The sequence below is a fragment of the Felis catus genome, chromosome C1, assembly GCF_018350175.1.
Source record: "Felis catus isolate Fca126 chromosome C1, F.catus_Fca126_mat1.0, whole genome shotgun sequence".
Taxonomy (NCBI): domain Eukaryota; kingdom Metazoa; phylum Chordata; class Mammalia; order Carnivora; family Felidae; genus Felis; species Felis catus.
In genome coordinates, this window is record NC_058375.1 from 51,496,662 (window position 1) to 51,522,388 (window position 25,727).

General features: G+C 35.5%; 1 protein-coding gene across 7 annotated transcripts in view; it reads left to right on the plus strand.

The window, feature by feature from the left end:
• The first annotated feature begins 1,230 nt into the window (after positions 1-1,230).
• The window catches only part of ATG4C (autophagy related 4C cysteine peptidase), a 92,265-nt gene continuing 67,768 nt past the window's right edge, over positions 1,231-25,727 (plus strand). For 3 of the 7 annotated variants that reach the window (XM_011284954.3, XM_019837138.2, XM_045035956.1), the window contains exons 1-3: positions 1,231-1,381; positions 24,794-24,850; positions 25,388-25,526. In XM_011284954.3, coding sequence (XP_011283256.1) covers positions 25,451-25,526 — 76 coding nt within the window. In that variant the 5' untranslated portion in view covers positions 1,231-1,381; positions 24,794-24,850; positions 25,388-25,450. Of the gene's footprint in view, positions 1,382-2,218; positions 2,364-8,874; positions 8,976-24,793; positions 24,851-25,387; positions 25,527-25,727 lie in introns of all 7 variants that reach the window. The other 4 variants (XM_019837135.3, XM_045035955.1, XM_011284952.3 and 1 more) reach the window with 4 other exon arrangements.

Here is a 25,727-nt window from a genome sequence, read left to right on the forward strand (position 1 = left end):
GTATTTTAAAATATGGAATCACAGACTAATGAGGCAAGATAAGTCAGTTTGTTAAATCTAATAAATGTTACATTTATGATCTTGTGTAATTGGTTACTTGGTTGCCCTACCACATAACAGAAAATAAATAGTTCCAGTTATCTGTTTTTGTAAGAATAATGAAAATAATCCAAACCATTAACATGTTAAAAAAGTGAAAAACACTAAAAAAAGTTTATTTTTGAGAGAGCAAAAGGAGGGGAGGGCACAGAGAGAGGGCGACAGAGGATCCAAAGAGGGCTCTGCACTGTCAGCAGAGATGTGGGGCTCGAACTCATGAACAGTGAGCTCAGGACCTGACCTCAAACGACTGAGCCACCCAACCACCCCAAAAGTGAAAAACATTTTAAAATTTAATTTTTAACTTTCAACTCTTCAATCTGAAAGGTTTCTTTTCCCTTGTAGGTACATAGTCCGGTAATACAGACTGTTAATTTTTTACTCCCAGGTCCTACTATAATTTCCTATGCAATTCAGAAGCATGCCTGGCAGACCTTGTTCCAACGCAATCTTTCACTACTGCAAAACGACCTAGGATTACACTTTGCAATACTTTAGTATTTCCCTCATACTCCTTATGAGTATGGATAAAAATTTCCATCTCATAAAAAGCCTTTATACCGTCCTGTGTTTCAATCCTTGAAAAATAAAAGGAATGTGGAAAATCAGCGCACACATTCCTTAATATTTTATAACTTTTTGTCTATCAGTCTCAACTACAGCTTGGCTTAGACAACCTTCACAACAGGATAGAAAGGAATATATGTATCTTTATCAAAGTGAGGCTTGGTAGGAAGGTCTACATTATTACAAGAAATTTAGTGACTCCTCTGAAAACACATCTGGAATCTCCGGGTGTCAGGTGAAAACTGAAAAAAAAGAGGGGCGCAGTGCATATTGGGTCTTGTAGTTCCGCGCCGAAGGAGGAGGCGTGGTGTGGCGTTGCATGCTGGGAGCTGAAGTCCAATTGTTCAGCGGGAACTCAAAGCAGACACAATGTGGCTTGTCTATTAGAGACATTGCTTACAGACACATACTTTCCCTTGGCTCTGCGCTTGCCGTATTGGTGACCTAGGGGCTGGGATGGCAAAGAGCGGGGGAAAAGGGATGGATGAAGTGAGTGGGTCATGGGCCTGTGGGCGGTTGATATTGCTACGGCCAATCAAAAGGATTTAATGCCCCGGAAGTGGCTGACATACTGGGTTCGAAAGGGAGGCCTTTCCTCTTACTACGGTGGCCGGGAAGCTCGGGATGCCTGTGGCTGCGGCGCTGAGGTCGGAGCGTCTGCGTGTGTGAGGGCTGCTTTTGGGGCGGCTGCTGCTAGAGCTGGAACACTTCCCGGGTTGGTGGCTCTTGCACATTTTTTACACCTTTCCAGTTCTGTTTCGGTGAGGGGCGACTTGAGCCTAGCGGAGTCAGGAGAAGGTTGGGACTTAGCGTCTCTGGTACCCAAATGACCGGGTTTTGGGGGGACCCACCTTCAGTGGAGATCCTGTGACCAACCGTTTACGCTCTCTGAGGGTTTTGGCACCTCCCTCATCTACTTTTTAGTGTAATTTGCCTTCTGACCTCTTGCCCTACCCGGGCTCCAAACCTAACTAACCGTAAGCCTTCCTGTGGGCTGCTTGTTCCCCCCTCTCCTTGTGGCTTTTTTTTTTTTTTTTAGGTATTCCATATACGACCTCTTGTCCACTAAGCTATCACATCCGTTTAACTTGTTTCCATTAAAAAAGAAAAGGCATGGAAAAAAAAATAGATTCTCAAGATCTCAATCTTATCATTCCTAACACCTTATCTCCTTTTTGGCCTTCGTTACTGCTGCAGACCTTACACTCTCCTGAATATCTTAATGCCTTTCCCTCCAGAAGTTAACATTCACTCTATCTGGTTCTTAGTCACCCTCAACTCTAACACCTTCATCTACGTCTAAGGGCTTCATAGGCTGGGGGTTCGAATACATTCTTATGATGACTGGTGAATGTGAGAGATTTCAGTGGTCATCTCAGCATGACTGCTTATTGAGTTTATATTTCTTAACATTTTTTGGCTTACATTTTCATTTTGTGTTATATTCCAAGAGGTTTGATGCTACCTTACAGTTAAAGTAGAATACTTTGTCCTACAGCTTTTTGTATCTGAATTACTTAGGTGGGATTTTTTCCCCTCTATTCCTACTCAGAATATGTGTCCCTACTGGAATTTGCAATGATTTTGTGTCAGTTAATGGACACAACGGAGTGCTCGTTCCTTCTTGCTTGCTTGTGATTTGTAATTAGATTATGAGTCATTGAAAGTACCCAGAGGGATTGGAAAAGCTTTGAAAGGTAAAGTCTATGTATGTTCCAACTTACAAATTAATAAAGCCTGTTTGCTGAACAAGGAAGATTCTAATTCTAAGAGTTTCTAATTGGTCTAGTAATCTGATATTATATTCAATTATAAATTAATTCTCTGTAAAATTTGGGGAATTGTTTAAAGTTAATAAGTAGTCAGTATAAGGAATTGTATAGTTTAGTAAAAAAAAGTTTAAAAACTACTTAACTGATATTCTTTCTGTAAAATAGAATGCAAATATGTTGAAAAGTTTGTTGTAATTGTTTATGGTGTATTTTTATATATTTTGATAAATCTGGTAAAACAGCATTGTATACTATTCATTAATGTTTTGTAGACAGAAATTTTTGTACTTCCTGGCTTTATGGGGACTGTGTAGCTCAAATAAGTCTGCAGCTTTTCTTCTATTCTGATGATTGCACTATGGAAATCCTAACAGTAAAACTTTTGTTCTTCTTTAAGCATTTAAATACAATCTGTATATGTCAGTAAAATATTAATACTTGTACCCTGTCAAATGGGAATTATTCCTAATCAGAAATGGTTTCAGCCATGCTTACAATTTGGAGCTAAATATATAATATTTCAGATGTAATTCACTCATAGAATTTTTGATTAGATAAATGTTAAGGGGCTAGACATTACTCAAACTTTATATTTTTCTTGAGATTTTATTGATTTAGTAGGCATTCACTGAATATGTCTTACTATTTAGCGATCATGACAAAATCATCAAAACATTTATTGAGAGCATCCTGTTGTTCTCAGCTCTGTAGTAGATGCTATTAAAGCATTACTGCACTTAATCAATATAACAACTTCGTGAGCTGCTGAATATTAATTTACATTTAGCAGATTGGGAAACTGAACCTCAAAGAGTTCAAGTCATTTAGTCCAGTTCATTTTGACTCTTCCCACTCAACCACAGCTGCCAAGATGTATTCTCTACCCTGGAATATATAAGGAGCATTAATTCAGTAAGTATTTATTGAAGCAGCTGTTATGTACCAGATACTCTTCTAGGTGCTGGAGATATAACAGTGAACAAAAGAGACAAAAGTAAGCTCTTGGGAGCTTACACTATAGCAGAATGTATGGCATGTAAACCTTGCCTTCAAGAAGGAGCAAATATAGCCAATATGCATTAGATTTTATGTATTTTAGAATGTTAAAGTTGAAAAGAGAGATTAACTAGGAAAGATTTAATGAAGAAGATGGGATTTAATTTAGAACTAAAATAGCGTATATAGAATTGGTAGGTAGAAACGTGAAGAAAAGTGATTTTAGCTTGAGGCATAAAAATAATAAAATTCTGAATTGTAGGGGAGACAGAGGAGAGGAGAAGGAGGGACAGATAACTGGACTGCTTTTCAGTAACTTGCACACACAAGTGCACAGTATTGGTTGAATTTGAAGCAAATGTTTAAGTGAATGAAGCTATGACAAGAGTTCAGATATGAAGCAAAGAGGGATTAGATAGATCTACTGTTATTATAGTGGGACTGGAAGACAGGAATGCATTTGATAGCTGTTTATGAAAGAACCAGCAGGTTCTGTTAATTATTAAATATTGGGAGTAGGGTGGTGGCCAAAGGAGAAGGGAGGCTACATTACCAAGTTTGAACTGATTGGACCAGGTGTGTTGTAGATTTATTTACTTATTTCATCAAATCATGAGGTTTTAGAAAAAATTCCAAGATACACCTTTGTTTATGAATCACTATGAAAGAAGAAAATATTGCCAATTAAACAAAGATCGTCAACTATAAGTTGTATTCATTTTCAGAGTTAAAATGTGAAAATGTGTGATCTAGAAATTATGAAATGAAATACTCCTTATAATGGTTGGTGGACCTTATAACCATTTTCCCCCCTGTTTATAAATAAACTTGAAATCTTTGACATGCATTCAGTTATTTAGCATTTATTTATTAACTGGGCACTCTTCTCGATCACAATGATGAAATGGCGAGCTTCATCACAGAACTACCCTCATAGAACTTACTGTGTAACAGGGGAGGCAGACATAAATCAAATGTTCAAAGATATTTAAAGTTCCAGCTATTGTAAGTGCTATAAGAGAGGACTTGATGTTATACAGAGGAAAAACTGTTTACAAGAAGGACAGCAGTGTGGATGGGAAGAGGCCAGATTAGAGATGATTATATTTTGGGCCAGATGGTGGTGAAGATAGAAGTGATGGATTTAGAGATATTTAGGAGGTGGAACTAGGTGATGGATTGGACATGAGGAAAGAGGAAGAGGAAGGTGCTGCCACCACTAGGTTTTTGGCTTATGTAACTGGATGGATAGTGGTATAGTTCACTAAGAGAACACTGTAAGATGACCAGGTTTGGAGGGACATGGTTTATTTATTAATATTTTTTATGGTGGCATTAGTTTTCAAGGTTAATTGCTTATTCTTTTTTTTTCTTTTATGTCATTGTTTTAATTAAGTATATTTGAGGAATGATGTACCTGAAATAAATTTTTTCAGTTTTTTTTTTTTTCTTGAGAGCAGGGATAAAGTTCTAGATGAAAGCATGTTGGTATTCGTTTTGAATTTATATGTAACATTCAGCCATATATATGAATAGGTAACTGAGTACAGTTATATATGATCTTTATTTTCACGTGGGATTTGACAATACATTGGGCTTCTGGTTAAATTCTAGCTTTTTCATTCAGTTAGTGTATATGTAAATTTAAATGTGTATTTGGGAAGAAAGGCATGCTTTTGATTTTTCCTTGAAATGGCTCCTTTGTGTAATTTTTCATAAATTTTGAATCAGTACAATCAGTTTATTTTTAAAATTTTACATTTCATAGTAAAACAGTAGAAGAGCAAAGAGCATGGGCTCTGGAGTCAGACTGCCTGGATTCAAGATGTGTTTTGCTATTTACTAGCAGTATGACCTTGTAGTAGTTATTTAGTCTTCCAAGCCTTTTTTCCTCTTAATCTGTAAGATGAGGATAATAATAGTATCTGTGTTACAGAGTTGTTAAAAGGATTAAATGATATATATGCATAGGTTAACAAAATTACTGGTACAGAGTTTGTGTTTATTTTTATTAGAGATATGTGGTCTGAAATTATCTGTATATCTGTATTAACATTTTAATTTAAAAAATTTTTTTTCAACGTTTATTTATTTTTGGGACAGAGAGACAGAGCATGAACGGGGGAGGGGCAGAGAGAGAGGGAGACACAGAATCGGAAACAGGCTCCAGGCTCTGAGCCATCAGCCCAGAGCCCGACGCGGGGCTCGAACTCGCGGACCGCGAGATTGTGACCTGGCTGAAGTCGGACGCTTAACCGACTGCACCACCCAGGTGCCCTAGTTCTGCTAATTTATAATTGTCCTAGATGACTTACCACATGTCATCTTTTAAGAATTTACGTCAGAGATTATGTTTAGTCTACAGCTATCATAGGAAACTAATGGTGGCTTGGTTTGTAATTACTTATTATTTGTTAGAATTAGTACTTTTATTTTTAGCCAAACCTTTCTGAACTTCATACTTGATTTTAGCACTTATGGATAGGATGAATAAGTAGTTAGACTTAATATAGCCTGATCAGCCACATGAAAGTAAATTTAATTTCCACCCTACTTTTTCTTCCAACTTTTTTCTTTTGAAAGTTTCAAACCTATAAAAAAGCTGTAAGAATAGTACAGCAAATATCTGCACATCTTTTACTTAGATTCACTAGTTGTTAACATTATACCTCATTTGTTTTCTCTCTCTCTAAATACACACACATGCATGCTTTTTTTTTTTCATGCTGAACCACTGGAAACTGAGGTTGGAGACATCATGACACTTCACTCCTAAATTCTTCGCCATACATCTCGTATGAATTAGGACATTTTCCTACATAGCTATAATGCTGTGGGCACACCCAAGTAATTTAACCCTGATTGATATTATTTAATGTATAGGCCATATTAAAAAATTTGAATTTATCCAAATGTTTATCAGTAATATCCCTTATAGCTTAAAAAACATACTGAATCCAATCAGAGATTATGAATTTTCTTAGTTGTCATGTTTGTTTTATTCTTCCTCCTTCCTGTTGGTTTTTTTTTTTTTTTTGTCTTTTAAGACTGACTTTTTTTTAATTAAAACAATTTCTTTTAAAAAATATTTATTTATTTTTGAGAGAGAGTGACAGAGTATGAGTGGGGGAGGAACAGAGAGAGGGAGAATCCAAAGCTGGCTCCAGGCTCTGAGCTGTCATCAGCACAGAGCCCAGCACAGGACTTGAACTCATGAGCTACGAGTTCATGACCTGAGCTGAAGTCAGATGCTTAACCGACTGAGCCACCCAGGCGCCCCTCAAGACTGCTATTTTTGAAGACTCTAGGCTATTTTGTTTTGTAGATTTTTTTATTAACAATTTTTTTCTTAATGTTTATTTATTTTTGAGAGAGAGATAGAGTGCAAGAGGGGGAGGGACAGAGAGAGAGAGGGAGAGACAGAATCCGAAATAGGCTCCAGGCTCTGAGCTGTCAGCACAGAGGCCAGCACAAAGCCCAATGAGGGGCTTAAACCCATGAACTATGAGATCATGATCTGTGCCAAAATGAAGAGTTGGATGCTCAACTGACTGAGCCACCGAAGTGTCCTCCCTTACCCCCTTTTTTTTCTTTTTTTAAAGTAGGCTCCATGCCCAATGTGGAGCTTGAACTCATGACCCGGAGATCAAGAGTCCCATGCTCTACCAACTGAGCCAGTCAGGTGCCTCACTGTTATTCTTTTTTTGATGATTAAATTATCTCAAATCTGATTAGTCCCTTCAAGCCAGTTCCTATGGCCTTTGCATATGTCCATGTTGGTATTTGGGCATATTCTTAATTTTTTGTACAAAAGATGTTCCAGGCTCACCTTGTATATTCCTTGCTTAAGACCTGGAGTTAGCCATTTTGCAATGGAGTCCTGGTTCAATTTATTGGAAAACAGTACTCAGAAACCAAGATTTGGGCATTGAATATACTCACTGCTACTGGAGTATCACTGCTTTTAGGCTCTTTAAATAAATGGACACACATGCGCACACACACACACACACACACACACACACTTTTTTTAAAAGAAATCATGAATTTATAGGATGCTTTCAATTCGGATTCAGAACCACAGAGTTTATCTTCACCTTCTGTCAGTTCATATTTGTATCTCCCTTTTCCTACAGGGAGAATTCCGATTCAAAACTGTATTAGTATATCTACCCATCTATCCTATAAAACATTTAAGTTAGTTTTGGAATTACTATACTGATACTCTCCAACAACAGATTTGCCACTTAAAGATTTCTTTGCCATTTTATGTCCTTAGACTATATTCCACTAAAGATGTATAGTCAAATTATATGTTCCAAGTCATTTGAATTATTTTTTCTGTGATTATGTTTTCAATTTAAAATATAAAGATCTTACTAAACTAATTTTTTGTAGACTCTGTAACTTATCTAGTAAAATGACTAAAGTAGCCATAATAATTTAAAACTTTATCAATAATATATAGTTATAGGGAACTCCAGAATAGTTATATCAGGTAGAAAATATGCAGTTTTTATCTTTGTAAGGCTGTAAACTTGTAGCTCTATTTTCAAATTGATACACTATTGTTTAAAATTAGGAATGATGAGAAAATGACATCAAACAATTCCATTTATAAGCCAAAACAATTGTGTTTGTGAACATTTTAAACAATGCTCTTCTTTTGAGTGATGATACAATTCAAGCATTAATCTTTAACAATAGACATAATTGTTGAGGGTACTTTAACACATTCCTAAGGAATATGGCTAGTGTTATCCTCATTTATACCCAGAATAGTAAGATTTATGTTATTTGTGTGTCCTTGGTCTTTGTATTTGAAGAGTCCCAGTTGTGACTGTGTGTGATTTTTTTCATATGTGAATATTCTCATTGGAAAGGGGGAAAATATTTCTCTGAATAATTATAACATTTTATATTCTACTGTGAGACATACCATGTTCTGTCTTGATTTCTGTTTAGTTACAAACATCTTTCATATTAGAATGTAAGTTTAATGGGGTCAGGAACTGGGTTTCATGGCTCATTGTATCTCCCATAGTTCCTTATGAAAGTAACCAAATACTTGATGAATGAATTAATGTGATATTTTGTGTTTAAGTGAGGTATAATTATTAGTCTCAATAATATGGATGCACCTTTTTGTAGTAGAAGTAAACTAATGGACTTGGAAAAGGTTTTATCCATATTTACATGTTAAACCTCAAAATCACTGTGTCTGAAATTGAATTTCCCATCTTCCCCTTTAGCCTTCTCCTATTGGGTTAACTGTTTCTGTTAATGGCATTATTATCCTCCTAGACATCAGACCTGAAATCTCAGAGTCACTTTAGTGTTTCCTGTATGTACGTATATAAACATTCATATATTTGTATGATGTTGGTAGTTCTACCATCTCACCTTGTTGCTTATATCTCATTTCTTATCCCCTTACCAGTATTCTGACTGAGGCCCTCATTAACACTCATATAGCAGTCTTCTGACTAATTGAAGAAATTGAGAATATTTAATGTGGAAAAGAGATGATGCAGCTGGGAGGTAGGTGGGAGGGTATGGGAGGTCTTTATATGATGGGTTATTAAATGTAAGACAGATTAGTTTCAGAAGGCCCAACCAGGATCAGTTGGTAGAAATTAAAAGGATACAGACTTTCGGTTCCATATGTCTTTCAGACAAGTGAAGTTGTTTAAAATGAGCTGGAATGGGGCGCCTGGGTGGCTCAGTGGGTTAAGTGTCCGCCTTCACCTCAGGTCATGATCTCATGGCTCATTAGTTCGAGCCCCATGTCGGGCTCTGTGCTGACAGTCCAGAGCCTGGAGCCTGCTTCAGATTCTGTCTCCCTCTCTCTCTGCCCCTCCCCAGCTCGTGCACACACACTCTCTCTCTCTCAAATATAAACAAACATTAAAAGAATTTATAAAATGAGCTGGAATAATATAGTTATATGGATACTCTAGAATAGTTATGTTAGTGAAGAAAAATAGTTTAAAACACTATCAGGCTTTTAAATTTATAGCTCAGTACTTAAAGCTCATTAAGTACTGAGCGCCCTGTTTTGGAGGTGTTCCCTAGAAGCTGGGTGAATGCACTTGGCTAGGATGTTGTAAAGGAGATCTCACTGCTATATAGGTGGTTGAATATGATTAATGATTAGTGAGTGAGTTTGAACCAGACAGCAGGTTAGATTCCGGTGGGTGGGAGTGTTTTGTTTTGTTTTTTTAATTTTTGAAATTCACACATTTTCTTTCATTGTACACTGTAGGTTAGGAGAGATTACTGATAGATTGGAGTGCATTATGTGGGAAAAAATGGTTAAGAACTGTTATTAATATTACTACTCTCTGGTTACTAGATACTTGGTAAATTCCCTTTGAATCCTGAGATTCTGAAATCCTTCCATACTTGTAGAGGTTAGGTTAATTTTGTCGATTAAATGATTTGACCCTGTATGTTGCTTCTTATATGCAGACTACATATTTAACCGCTTGCAAAGTTGTATTTTGAAGTATGGAGGCTCCAACCATTCATAGTTACCCCAGACTTACAGACCCCAGAGGTTATGTGATATTATTAAAATTTATTTATCAAATTTTAGTAAATATTTTATGTTTCTTAGAGATAAGATCAAGATGAAGTATTATATGATCTTAAAGATCAAGAAGAGCCAAGGAATATTTAAGGCAGGCCAAATATCATTAATACTTCTTACTATAATTTTCAAGTAAATGATTGAGGTCATTTAAACTCCTTATATCCTGTTTAGATTGTTATGATGACGACTTTACAGTCTGAACATGTACTGCACAAATGGAGGCTTTTGCCTGTAGGAACTTGATAGCAAGGCCACATTTGAGGGTAAATGCATGCTCAGTACTTAGTGTCTTCTTTGTAATTTTTAGATTTAAGAGAAGAATGCATAAGTAGTACCTTTTATTTGCGTTATCATTGTAAAGTAGCTGTGCATTCATGTAGTGTTTTTACCAGGAGGGTGTGATCCTGAGGAGTTGAAAGAATGTTTGTAAGATGTATCCTTGAGGCAAAACTATCTTATTAAAAATGGGTTGTTGTTTTTTTTTTTTTTTTTTTTTACTATTTTTGAGAGAGAAAGGGAGAGAGCACGAGCCTGTGAGCAGGGGAAGGGCAGAGTGAGAGGGTGACAGAGGATCTAAAATGGGCTCTGTGCTGACAGCAGAGAGCTTAATGCAGGGCTCGAACTCATGACCTGAGCCGAAGTCAGATGCTCAGTTGACTGAGCCACCCAGGTGCCCCTTTCATCCTTCTTTTAAAAGCCAGTTTCTTAATATGTGAGTCCTGCCCTTATTATATATCTGTTCCTTTTCTCAGTCTTTTTTATCCTTATCTCACTATCATCTACTTTTCCTAACCCTTAGCTCTGAAAGGGGACAATCCAAATAAATATTACCAGTGTTTGCCCTTTCTTCATATTGGTGACTTTTTAAAAGAAATAAACATGCTAGGTTTACAAACAACATTGTTAGACTACCAAGTTCAGTGTAGGAAGATAGAAGATTGGCAAATATAAGAAAAGAGGGAATAGAAATGGATACAGTAATTGATGTTTCTGCAAAGAACTGAGATGGAGGGCAATAAGAGAGCAGAGATGACAGACCAACATATTGAGAGACATTCAAGGTCAGACAAGGGATTAATAATTTGTTACTAAAAGTGCAAGCAGGTAGAAAAGGTTACAGTAGATGAAAACTTAGAATGGACCTCACAGTTCATTTTATTTGATGGTATAGCTAAAAGCACATAAAAATTCTAAATCAATATCTATATTTCATTTTGCTGCAGAATACCGTTTGGGGAAGATGCCCAAGCATACGCAAATCCAGTAAATCTGCAGTGTTTTTGTCGGTTGTACTATGTGACTGAGATATATTCTGTAGAATCAGTTCCTGAAGTTCTGTCAGGAGCTTTTACTTGGCTTTAAATTCTCAGTGGATAAAATATTCTGTCTATTGCCATATGAGAGAGGCTGATTACCTTCATCTGCCCTTCAAGGGCATTGATTTGAGTACCCTTTACATTTATCAGTTTATAATTTATCGACTGTCTTAATGCATGGTTATGGTTAGAAAAGTGACTCTCTAAAAATGACATCTGGGTCTCAATCGATGATTTTCATATCAAGGGTTGTAGCTCTGCTTTCCAAAAGAACTCTGCTTAGTCTTCACTCTGCTTTTCACATAATTAACAGTAAAGTTTAGGAATAAACCTCATCTGATAGCTTTATGTTTACTAAGATAAAATAAAATAGAATTTTCTCTTCTTTACTGCTATTTTTTAATTAAAATGGATTTGTCAGAATGTAAGTAGTGAACAGAAATATGGGAATGATGGATGGTAAGATTTATTGTAGTATGCATTAATAAAGTCTACTTGAAAAAAGTTACTTATTTCTCTAAACTTCAAGAAATAAGTATAAATCCCTTCTTCAAAGTGGAAATTGGGAACAGTGTTATTTTGATGGTTTTCCAGACTGAGGCTCTGACAACACTACATAAAATAAACAAGAATTTTGGCATATTGTTTTGATCACTGCAGCAGTGAAACCAGGTATTTTAGATAACAAAAGAGATTGAAATATAGATAATGAGTAAATCATCCCTTTATACCTGATAGAATGAATTTTAATTAATTTTTAATTTTTTTTAAAAAATTAGGAAAGTTTTTGGAAAGGGAATTTGTGGGTGAGGATAATTTAGAATTTTGCAATGAGACTGCTGTCAAAGTTCATTGTGGTTTTATTTATTTTTTTGCTCATTTTAGTTAAACTAAAAGTACTGTTTGTCTTGCCTTTCCTTGGCTTATCTCACACAGGTGTAAAAAAGACATTTTAATAGACTGAATGGACTCAGTTATTAATTTATTCCTTTTCCTCTTTCCAAATCTCACTATTATTTTAAAGAGAAACAAAAATTATGAATTAACTAGGGATTTCCTCTAATTCATTTTATTCAGCCAAAACTGCCATAGGGAATTATATTGAGGAAGTTAAGTTTTCTACGTGACTAAATAGCTGAGTGTGACGTCTTTAAGAACTGGAAAAGTAAAATTGTTTATCTTAAAAAGGAAAAAGCACTCTGTCAGCATTTTATCTTTCTTACAGTCTGCTTAGGAATTTTGTAATGGAATGTGTTCTCTGTAGACTTCTTAGTCAAGCAATTTCAGGCACATTTGTAATGTTCTGTATTCAATTTTTAATGGGAGCATTTTTTTGAATATTTTGTTAATTTAAAATGGGTTCAATATAAACAGTTTGAATAATAAAGTACAAAAAATTAAGAAAATACGACATTTCATCTCTTAGAGAGTTCTACATTTAGTGTGGACTTCTAGACATTGTTTTTCCATATTTTGTGGTGTGTGCAATTCTATATACATATATAATACGCATATAGATGTGTAAATTGTATTTATACTATTCTCTCTTCCTTTACCTCTATATAAATTTAGTAAACTTTAACTTTTTAGGTTCATAGCAAAATTGAGCAGAGTTCTTACATTACCTCCTGTCCCACAAAACACAGAACCACAACCCCCCCACCCCCAACCAACATCCTGCACCAGAGTGGTACATTTATTACAGTCAAACCTACAGTCACATATCATTATCACTCCAGGTCCATAGTTTATATATTAGGGTTCACTTTTAGTGTACATTGTGTGGGTTTGGATAAATGTATAATAACATGTATCTACAACTGTAGTATTCTAGAGAATAGTTTCTAAAAATCTAAAAACAGTTGCCTAAAAATCCTCTGTGTTCTGCCTATTCATCTTTACGCCTACAGCCCCAATCCCTCCCAAACACATATATTTTTACTGCTTCTGTAGTTTTTAAAACATTTTTAAAAATATTTATTTTGAGAGTGTGTAAGAGAGAGGGCATGAGAGTGAGGGAAGGGCAGAGAGAGAGAGAGACAGAGAGAGAGACAGACAGAGAGAGAGAGAGAGAGAGAGAGAGAGAGAGAGAGAGACTCCCAAGCAGGCTCCACACTCAGCATAGAGCCCAATGTGGTGGGACTCCATCTCATGATCTGGGAGATCAAGACCTGAGCCGATATCAAGAGTTAGATGCTAAACCAACTGAGCCACCCAGGTGCCCCTACTGTTTCTGTAGTTCTGCCTTTTCCAGAATGTACAGTTTGACATACAGTGGCCTCTTAAGATTGGCTTCTTTCACTTAGTAATATACATTTAGTTTTCTTTCATATCTTTTTATGGCTTGATAGCTCATTTAGGTGCCTGGGTAACATTCTTTTGTCTGAATGTATTATAGTTTATCTGTTCACATACTGAAGGAGATCTTGGTTGCTTCCAAGTTCCAATAAAACTGCTAGGTTCAGGTTTTTGTGTGGATTGTTTTCATTTCATTTTGGGTAAATACCAAAGAGCACCATTGCTAAATCATATGCTAAGAGTATGTTTAGTTTTGTAAGAAGCTGCCAAACTGTCTTCCAAAGTAGCTGTAACATTTTGCATACCCATCAGCAATGAATGAGAGTACATATTGCTTGACATCCTTGCCAGCATTTAGTGTTATCAGTGTTTTGGATTTTGGCCATTTTAATAGGTATGTAGTGGTATCTCATTGTTTTAATTTGATTTCCCGGATAGCGTATGTGGAGAATATATTCATATGCTTATTTTCCATCTTTGGTGAGATGAATCTGTTTAGATCTTTGGACCATTTTAAAATTAGGTTGTTCATTTTCTTATTGAGTTTTAAACATCTTTGTATATTTTACATAGCACACCTTTATCAGATGTGTGTTTTCCAAATATTTTCTCCCAGTCTGTGGCCTGTCTTTTCATTCTCTTGACATTGTCTTTCACAGAGAAGTTTTAAATAAAAAAAAATTAATATTTATTTTTGATAGAGAGAGAGAGAGAGAGAGGCAGAGAGAGAGGGAGACACAGAATCCAAAGCAGGCTCCAAGCTCTGAGCTGTCAGGACACAGCCTGATGTGGGGCTTGAACTCACAAACCACAAGGTCATGACCTGAGTGGAAGTCAGATGCTTAACTGATTGACCCACCCAGGTGCCCTGAGAAGTTTTTAATTTTAATGAAGTCCAGTTTACCAGTTATTTTTTTTTTTAAGGGTTTGTGCCTTTGGTGCTATGTCTAAAAAGTCATTGCCATACTGAAGGTCATTTAGGTTTTCTTCCATGTCATCTTCTAGGATTTTTATAGTTTTGTGTTTCACATTTAGGTCTACAGTCCATTTTGAGTTAATTTTTGTAGAAGGTGTATGGTCTTGTCTAGCTCCTTTTTTTTTTTTTTTTTGCATGTGTATGTCCAGTTGTTCTAGCACCATTTACTGAAAAGACTGTCTTTGCTCCATTGTATTGCCTTTACTCCTTTGTCAAAGACCAGTTGACTGTATTTATGTTGGTCTATTTGTGGGCTCTCTATTCTGTTCCATTGATCTATTTGTCTATTCTTTTGCCAGTACCAATAATGTCTTTGTCCGATTTTGGTATTAGGGTAATGCTGACCTCATAGAATGAATTAGGAAGTATTTTCTCTGCTTCTACTGGGAGAGACTGTAGAGAATTGGTACAAATATTTGGTAGAATTCAACAGTGAAACCATCTGAGCCTGATTTTTTTTTTGGAAGATTATTAATTGTTGATTCATATTTTTCTAATGGATATAGACCTATGTAAACTGTCTACTTGTGTGAATTTTGGCAAACTGTCTTTAAAGGAATTGCTTCATTTCATCTAGGTTATCAAATTTGTGAGCATAGAACTGTTCATAATATTCCTTTATTGTCCTTTTAATGGCCATGGGATCTGTGGTGATGTCCCCTGTTTCATTTCTGATGTTAGTAATTTGTGTGTTTCCTCTCTCTCTCTCTCTCTCTCTCTCTCACTCTCTCTTTTTTTTTTCTTAGCTAGCCTGGCTGTAGGCTTGTAGATTTTATTGATCTTTTCAAAGAATCAGCTTTGGTTTTGTTGCTTTTCTCTACTGATTTCTTTCTTTCTGCCTTAATTTTTATTATTTCTTTTTTTTCTGCTTACTTTAGACTTAATATGCTCTTCTTTTTCTGATTTCCTAAGGTGGAGGCTTAGGTTATTGTTTTTAGATCTTTCTTCTTTTCTAATATATGCATTCTCAATGCTATTAATTTCCTGTAAATTTTAAGGGAATTTTGCGGCATATCACAAATTTTAAGTTGTATTCTCATTTTCATTTAGTTAAAAACATTTCTTAATTTCTCTTGATGTTTCTTATTTGGCCTTGTGTTATTTAGAAGTGTTTTGTTTAATCTCCAAGTATTTGGAGATTTTGCAGCCAACTTTCTGTTACTGATTTCTAGTTTAACTCCATTGTGGTGAGAACAAATGTATGGTTTCTATTCTTTTAAATTTGTTAAGAGGTGTTTTATGGCCCAGAATCTGGTCATTCTTGGTGAATATTCCATGTGAACTTGAGAATAATGTGTAATCTATTTTTGTTGGGTGAAGTAGTCTGTCAATTATGTCCAGTTGATTAATGGTCTATTTACTTACTTGTTTTTAAAAAGTTTATATATTTTTGAGAGAGAGAGAGAGAGAGAGAGAGAGCGAGCAAGCGGAGGTGGGGCAGAGAGAGAGGGGAACAGAGGATCCGAAGTGGGCTCCATGCTGACAGCATAGAGCCCGATGTGGGGCTCAAACTTGTGAACCGTGAGATCATGACCTGAGCCAAAGTCTGAGGCTTAACTGACTGAGCCACTCAGGTGCCACTGATGGTACTATTTAATTCAACACTGTCTTTACTGATTTTCTGCCTGCTGGACCTGTATTTCTGTTAGAGGGATATTAAAGTCTGTAACCATAATAGAGGATTCATCTGTTTCTTCTTACAATTTTATCAGTTTTGCCTCACATATTTTGATGCTCCCTGAATATCTTTTTATCATAATAAATATAGATCTATATCATAATATGCATATACCATAATTTAGTCATCAGCAGATGTTTGTGTCTATTAGCACACCAGTGTGCTAGCTATAAGGATATAGTAGTGAAGAAGACACATTCTCTGCCCTCGTGGACTTTATTATTTGAGAAATAATTATGTAAAATGCTTGTTTCTTCAGACTCACCAATTTAATCTCTTATGATGATGAAAAAAATACGAAACTCCTTTAATGTGCATTACTTAGATTTAGTAAGTTTGAAAATATTTTTTTGTGTTTATTGGCCTTTTTCTTTGGAATGCCTGGATTTTGGGGGGGGTATGTGTTTTTTCCCCTTATTGATTTATAGGAGCTCTTTGTATATTAGAAACATTCATCCTTTTTCTATGTAATAGATATTGAAGTTTTTCCTAATTGATGAATTGTAATTTAACCTAAAGTTCTTTTTCTTCTTCCTATATTGAAATTTTCATTTTTATGTGATTACAGTTTCCTTTCTGATTCCTAGTTTTGTACACCAGGCTTAGAAAGTCCGTTTCTTCAAGATTGTTTAAAAAATTTTAATTAACACTTCTCTGGCATATAAGCACATGTGCCAAGTGTGTGCATTTGTGTTCAATTCTTTAACTTGTCTAGAATTCATAATCTGTGAGGTAGCTTTATTAAACCAGCTAGCTTATTACTCTAGCACTGTTTAGCAAATTAGCCATTTTTTTCAATGATGTGAAATATTTCCTATGTTAGGTACTAAATTCTTATATATGCTTGGATTTATTTCTTTTCTCCCTATTATGTTTTATTCAGTGTCATCCTTTGCTAATAATAATAAATTTAACTTTTACTAAACTTTAATTACTCTAGTTTTTTTAAATGTTTGTTTATTTTTGAGAGAGAGAGAGAGAGATCGTGCACAAGCGGGGGAGGGACAGAGGAGACACAGACTCCGAAGCAGGCTCCAAGCTCTGAGCTGTCAACACAGAGCCTGATGTGGGGCTCGAACACACAAACTGAGATTATGCTTGAGCTGAAGTCAGATGCTTAACTGAATGAGCCACCCAGGTGCCCAAATTACTCTAGTTTTGTAATGTGTTTTAATAGTCAGTAAGGCAAATCCTTTCCTTATTTGGAATTTTTGGTTATTCCCTTTTTTAAAAATTTTAAAATCTTTTTATTTAGATGTAACTTTAAACTTAGAGAAAATATGCAAGAATAATAATAGTACATAAAACACAACTAAAATCCTTTACCCAGATTAATCTTTTATATATATATATATACACACACATACATATATATACATACATACATACATACATATGAAATTATTTTTTGGAACCATTTGAGAATAAGTTGTATTCATTGTGACCATTTATGTCTAAATATTTTATTGTAGATTTCATAACAATACTACTGTCATCTAGTTAGATCTGTCAATCTAATACCTTTTATAATTTTATTCCTTTTCTCAGAAGCAGGTATTACATTTAGTTTTTGTGTTTCTTTCATCTCCTTTGATATGGAGAGATTCCAAGCCTTTCTTGGTCTCACACAACACTGACATTTTTGAAGAATATAATTCTCCCTCCCCTTTTGAAATACATTGTTCCTCATCTGGGGTTAGAGTGATGTTTCCCCATGCTAGATTCAGATTTTGCATTCTAGGCTGGACTACTGTATTTGGTGTACTTTTCTCAGGACTCCCCTCTGAAGGCAAAGAAAAGCCATCTGTTCCACGTTGGCAAAGTAATTGTTTAATAGACATTTTTACTGAAGTATAATATACATACAGAAAAGTGCACAGGGGTGCCTGGGTGGCTTAGTCGGTTAAGCATCCAACTTTTGATTTTGGCTCAGGTCATGATCTCATGGTTGTGAGTTTGAACCCATGTCAGGCTCTGTGCTGTCAGTGTGGAGCTTGGTTGGGATTCTCTCTCTGCCTCTCTGCCCTTCCCTTGCTCACGCTCTCCCTCTCTTTCTCTCTCTCTCTATCTCAAAATAAATAAACTTTTAAGAAAGAAAAATACACAAATAATAAATAATAAATGGATAGCTCTGTTATCACAAAGTGATCATAACTGTAATTTCACCATAAAGATTTTAATAGAACATTAGCACCCCAAAGCTTACCCTTGTGTCTCCTCTTGGTCACTTCTTCCTCTTTCCCCTTTTCTGAAGGTAATCTCGAATCTGACTTCCAATATCATAGATTAGTTATGCCTATTTTTGAACTTTTAGAAAGGGATTCATATGTGTGTGTGTGTGTGTGTGTGTGTGTGTGTGTGTGTGTGTGTGTGTTGTTTGGCTTCTTTAGTTCAGTATTATGTTTGCAAGATTTATTCACATTGTTGATATAGTTGTAGCTCATTCATTCTCAATGCTATATAACATTCCATGTAAAAAATGTACCTTTGGGGCATCTGGGTGGCTCAGTTGGTTAAGTGTCAGCTTAGGTCATGATCTCATGGTTCATAAGTTCAAGCCCTGCATTGGGGCTCTTTGCTGTCAGCACAGAGCCTGCTTTGGATCCTATGTCTCCCTCTTTCTCTGTCCCTCCCCTGCTCATGCGACTCTCTCTTTTGAGAGTATTTTTGAGAGTATTTTTTACATACTGAAAAAAATATATACCACAATACATCCATTTCACAGTTGATGGACATTTGAGTTGTAGCTTGGAGCTATTAAGAATAGTACTGCTATTAACTAACTAGAATTTAAATAGAAATTTGAAAAAAAAAAGAAGAATACTGTTATGAACAGGTTTACACATACGCTTTATTGAATACATGTATGCATTTCTGTTTGGTATATTCCTAGAAGTGCAGTTTCTGGGTTAGAGGCTATGAGCATGTTCAGCTTTAATAGATACTGCCAAACATTTCTGCAAAGTGGTTTCATTAATTTTTAACCACACCAGTAGTGTATGAGTTCCTTATACATCTCTCTAACACTTGTAGTTTACTGACTTTTTAAGGTTTAGCCAATCTGGTGTGTTTGTAACACAATCTCAATACATGTTTTCCTTTTTAAAGACCTTTCTTATGCATATTGACCATTTGGTCATCCACTTATAAAATCATAAGTGTCATCCATTTATAAATAGAAAGTTCCTGTTCAAGTCTTTTGTGTATTATTCTACTCATTTTGTTATTGACTTATAGGAGGTCTTTGAATATTCCATTTTTACTAATTGAAATATTGACATATAACATATAGTTTCAGGTGTACAACATTGATTTAATACTTTGGAAAATAATCACCACCATAAGGCTAGTTGTCTGTCACCATACAAAGTTACAAATTTGTTTTTCTTATGATGAGAACTTTTAAGATTTACTCTTAGCAACTTTCAAGTATACAATACCATATTATTGACTATAGCCACGATTGCTGTTCATTATATCCCCATTGCATATTTATTTTGTAACTGGAAGTTTATAACTCTTAATCCCCCTCACTCATTTTGCTTACCCCCACACCTCCTACTCTTTGGCAACTACTGTTTTCTCTGTGAGTTTTGTTTTGTTTGTTTGTTTGTTTGTTTTGATTCCACATGTAAGTGCAATCATACTGATTGCGTCTTTCTCTAACTTATTTCACTTTGCAAAATACCCACAAGTTCCATCGATGTTGTTGCAAATGGCAAGATTTTCCTTTTTTATGGTTGAATAGTATTCCAGTGTGTGTGTGTGTGTGTGTGTGTGTGTGTGTGTGTGTGTGCGCGCGCGCACGACTTCTTTATCCATTCATCCATTGATGGACATTTACGTTGCTTTTGTATCTTGGCTATTCTAAATAATTCTGCAGCGAGCATACAGGTGTATATATCTTCAGTTAGTATTTTAGTTTTCCTTGGATACTCAGAAATGGAATTGTTGAATCATATGGTATTTCTTTTTTTTAATGTTTTGGTGAACCCGTACACTGTTTTCCAAAGTGGCTGAACCAGTTTACATTCCCACCAGCAATGCACAAGGGTCCCTTTTCTCCATGTACTCACCAACACTTGCTATTTCTTGTCTTTTTGATAATAGCCATTTTGACAGGAATGAGGTGATATCTCATTGTGGTTTTGATTTGCATTTTTTTGATGATGAGTGATGTTCATGTGCTTGTTAGCCATCTGTGTGTCTTCTTTGGAAAAATGTACATTCTGATCCTTTAAACGTTTTTAATCCAATTGTTTGATATTTTGTTATTAAGTTGTATGAGTTTTTAATATATTTTTGATATATACCCTTTATTGGATATATGATTTGCAAATATTTTCTCCCATTCAGTAGGTTGCCTTTTTAAAAACAATTTTTTTAATGTCTATTTATTTTTAAGACAGACAGGGACAGAGCATGATCAGGGGAAGGGCAGAGAGAGAGGGAGACACAGAACCCGAAGCAGGCTCCAGGCTCTGAGTTGTCAGCACAGAGCGCAACGTGGGGCTTAAACCTGCAAACCATGAGATCATGACCTGAGCCAAAGTCGGATGCTTAACTGACTGAGCCACCCAGGCGTCCCCATTCAGTAGGTTGTCTTAACATTTTAGTTGATGGTTTCCTTCACTGTACAAAAGCTTTATAGTTTGATGTAGTCCCAGTTGTTTGTTTTTGTTTTTGTTGTCTTTGCCTTTGGAGTCAGATCTGGTTATTCCTTTTTTACAGCATTTTGATTTATACTACTTTCCAATATGGTTCAAGGGATCATCTTCCAAAATCTTCTCTGCTCTAAAGTTAGTATTCTTAGAAACATCCATTTAAATTTTTTTATGGATATAAAGTGGGTTTCTGTCTTTATAGAAGATTGGAATTCAATTTTAGTTACATGAAAGTAACTACCATTGACTCTTGAACAACACAGGTTTGAAAGGCATAGGTCCACTTATACATGTATTTTTTTTTTTTTTTTGGTAAATACAGTACAGTATTATAAATTTACTTTCTCTTTGATTTTTTATTAACATTTTTTTCTAGCTTTATGTAAGAATATAGTATATAGTACATGTGACATACAAAGTGTGTATTAATTCAATTGTTTATGTTATTGGTAAGGCTTTTGGTTGACAGTAGGCTATTAGTAGTTACATTTTGGGGGAGTAAAAAATTATATATGGATTTCTACTAAACAGGGGTCAGCGCCCAGCGCCTGCATTGTATATTGTTCAAGGGTCATCTGTATACCAAATTATTAAACCAGCAACAGCTTAACGAGTTTGACCTTATAATAATAACTTAATTATTCTCATCTACCCTCTGTATGGTGACAATAAAAGTATTCTTATAGGATAAGTCAAGGATATGTTCCAAAAATGTTTCAAATGTTTCACATTTGGGGGTATAGTTATTCTGAGTGAATAATCTATAGTAGCAGGAATTTTGAGGAAAAATAATAAAAGAACAACTTCACAATTTATTCTGCTCTAAGTTCCTTTAGGTTTGAAAGTTTCTCATTAATTTCTGAATCTGTCACAGCATCTTACCTTGGCTATTTATTTATTACTAATTTATTTAGGAGTGATTATCTAAGATACAGACTTACCTCATACAAAATGTCTCACTTTGTCTTCATGTTCCCCCCACCCACTTTAAGGCATTAATTTTACATTCTTGCCAAAGACTATCCAGAGTATCCCTGGTAACCAGTGTTGTGAACTATTTGAACCAAAGTCTTCCCCATGGTCTACTTTCTTTCTGACTTAGAAAGAAAATACATGTATGTACGTTATCTTATTTTAAACATTTGAATTTAGAAGATTCATGGTTGGTGGCTTTTTAACAATAAAAATTTTAAATTCTAAAAATTACATATGTTCTTTGTATAAGATTTGAAAAGGTGGACAATAGTGGCATAAAAATAACCACATAGAGGAGTGCTTGGGTGGCTCAGTCGGTTAAGTGTCTCTTTTATTTTTGTTTATTTTTTTTTTTTTTTGAGAGAGAGGGAGGGAGAGAGTGCAAGGGAGTGAGGGGCAGAGAGAGAAAGAATCCCACAAGGGACAGAGAGAGAGAGACGAGGAGGGGGCAGGGGGAGAGAGATAGGGGCACCTGGGTGGCTCAGTCAGTTAAGCGTCCAACTTTGGCTCAGGTCATGATCTCACAGCTAATGAGTTTGAGCTCTGCATTGGGCTCTGTGCTGACAGCTCAGAGACTGGAGCCTGCTTCAGATTCTGTGTCTCCCTCTCTCTCTGCCCCACTCCCAGTCATGCTGTGTCTCTTTCTCCAAAAATAAACAAACATTAAAAAAATTTAAAAAAAGAGAGGGAGAGAGAGAAGCAGGGCTCATCCGAATAGGGACTGTTTTTACCCAAAGCAGGGCTTGTGTTCACCTGAAGTGGGGCATGAGCTCACCCTAAGTGGGACTCGAACTCATGAACCTTGAGATCATGACTTGAGCCAAAGTCAGATGCTTAATGACTGAACCACCCAGGCACCCTAAGTGTCTGACCCTTGATTTTGGCTCAGGTCATGGTCTCACGGTTTGGAGCCTTCTCTCTGCCCCTCCTCCACTCTAAATAAATAAATAAATAACCATCCACACACAATTTTACATCCAGAGAAACTTGTCAATTTTTGATGTGCTGCTTTCTAACTCTTCCCCTGTCCCTTCCCCAGCCAGTACCGTATGATGCATAAAGTTTTAGATTCTGCAGTGTTTCTCCATTTTCACAAACTTTCTGAAGACATTTTTAATGGATATGAATTCCATCATGTGGATGCACATTTTATAAACCTTTCTTCTTGCTTTTCCAAATTTTGTTAAATTATGCAATTTTCTGAAGGAGAATTTTTCTTTCCTTTTCTATATTCTAGTTGTTAGTGAAAAAATGTTCAATTGACAGAGGTTTACAGCTTGTAGAAGTGCTACTAGTGATATACCTATATTTATTAATTTATCAGTACACTGATTCATTTAATAAACATTTTGAGAACCAGTCACATGCCAGGCAGAGCTTACGGATACTCAGAAAGTTGACCATCTAGTGGAAGAGGTAAGAAGTAATAACAATTCAGTATGATGAGTCCTGTGATAGAGGAAGACATAGGATCCTGTAGGAGCTAAGAGCAGGGACCCATCTAATTTGAGATACGGAAGTGGGGAGAAATCTTACAAGTCTTGTAAGAGGAGGTGAAACTTAAGCTGGGTCTTAGGGACTCAAGATAATAAGGTAGTCAAAAAGTGAGAGTGAGCAGGAAGACATTCTAGGTGAAGGGAACAGCACATGAAAGGTGTGAAGTATCAGATAGCATGTCCAATAGAAAGCTTTCATATTAATATTAAAAATGGCTTCAGTATATGGTACATGTGAAGGAACGGCAAGAGAGGAAGCTAAGAAAGAGGGCAGACATAATTTCTTGAAGGGCCTTAAATATCATTCTCAAGGCTGAGAGTGTAAACATAATCATGGCAAAGTCCTTGAGGAACGTGTTTGTAGCTCTACTTTTCATTTATACATCAGCAATGCTCAAATTAATAGCTCTCACTCTCTAAGCTCCTGATCTATATATCCAGCTGCCTAGTTGGCCTCTCTAGAATATAGTTAGAATGTAAGCTCCATGAGAGGAAGTATTTCACTGCTTTAGTCCTAAGCTGTATCTGCACTGCCTTAAACAGTACCTGGCAATAATTTATTGAATAATTAAATAAATGTTTGATAGAGAATCATGTCTCTCTCAGAGGCATCTCAAACTACATATAAATCAAATTTGTGATCTTCCTCCTCTAGCCAGATCCTTTCTAATGTTCCCTATTTCAATGATTATCACCATTTATTTAGTTTCACAAGCCAGGAACATGGGTATATCTGTTGGCATATCTGTTTTTCTTGCCTTCTATATTCATTTAATTGCCAAGACATTGAAGTTGTGACATATTTCCTTATATGTCTGTTTCCCTCCCTCTTTACTGTTCCAGCCCAGGCTATTATCATCTCTTTCCTAGTCCTGTACAATCCTAGGAAACTCTAATTCTGTACTCGTGTCCCTTTTCAGTCTATTCTTTGTGCTGGTCTTAGAATCAAGCCCATAGAATCAGATTCTGATATTCCTGTTTGAAACCAGTTTTTCTTTGGATAAAGAACAACATTCTTAACATGGTCTACAAGGCCCTGTGTGCTCTAGCCCATGTCAAACCTTTGGCTACATCTCAAGTGCCTTTTCTGGACTATCCATGTCTAGTCACATTGGCTTTTAAAAATTTTCCAATGGACCATGCTTTTTCTCCTGACTCCACTGTATAATGAGTAGCTTTTAGTACATGTTATAAAATGGAACATCTACTGTTAGAGAAATAAATGTATCAATACTTTTGAGGAGATATTTATTACCCTAAAAGAGCACTGTTCTGTGCAGCATTGTTTTCTTGAAAAGTAAACCTGTGAATTATTGTAAATAAGCACAAGCATGTTAAAGTATAATTTGTTCCTTTTTCAGATTATATCACACATCTCACCTTATCCTCAAGTCAGTTATAAAGCAAGTACTTACAAGGTACATTTATTCTTATTTTAAAGTAAGAAAACATTTTCTGTTGTAAATTTAAGCTATTGTTTTAAATGCTGCAGTATTGAGATAGGAAGGAAATGTAGGAAATGCCTTAAAAAACAAAACAATTCGGTTTTATATGAAAGTAGTGACTTAATTAGAATGGTGACTTAAAGCCTCCATTCTGAAGATAGCTGTCATTTCTTATAAGATTTAAAACCACCTTCTCTATAATAAATAAAACAAGTTGAATAGTCTCACAAGCACCAAAGCTGAGTTGTTTTACTAAATTTATTGTTCTTAATTGTGAGCACCTGGAGGAAATTATTGTTTGGTTTTGTATAATTTTTATTGTATATTTGGTATTAAATGTTTCTGTAATTAAAATATTTATAGAATATATTGTATTCTGTTATGGAAAATGAGAAACTGGTTTGCTCATTTGTAGTTCAAGTTGTATTTAATCAGTTAAGTAACTTTAGCAGGTATTGCACCATATGATATATATTCATTACTGATATTTCTTTAATTTTTTTCTTTTAGTCAAAAGATTAAACTTTACAGAAGAATGCAATCAAGTGATGGCTTTTTCTTTAGAATTTGAATATGGAGGCCACAGGAACAGATGAAGTTGACAAGCTAAAAACTAAATTTATATCTGCTTGGAACAACATGAAATATAGTAAGTGTCATGATTTAAAAATTATATAAATCCAAAGAAATATTTGAAGATGTATATCATCTGCCTTATAAAGTCATTGAAAATTGGTTGAGGTTCTCTTGAATGATATATTTCTGTAAGGAATGTAAATAAGAATATATTCAGAAGAAAGAGCCAAATATCATCATAAACATTGCCTAGAAACTTAGGCATACTGTGTGG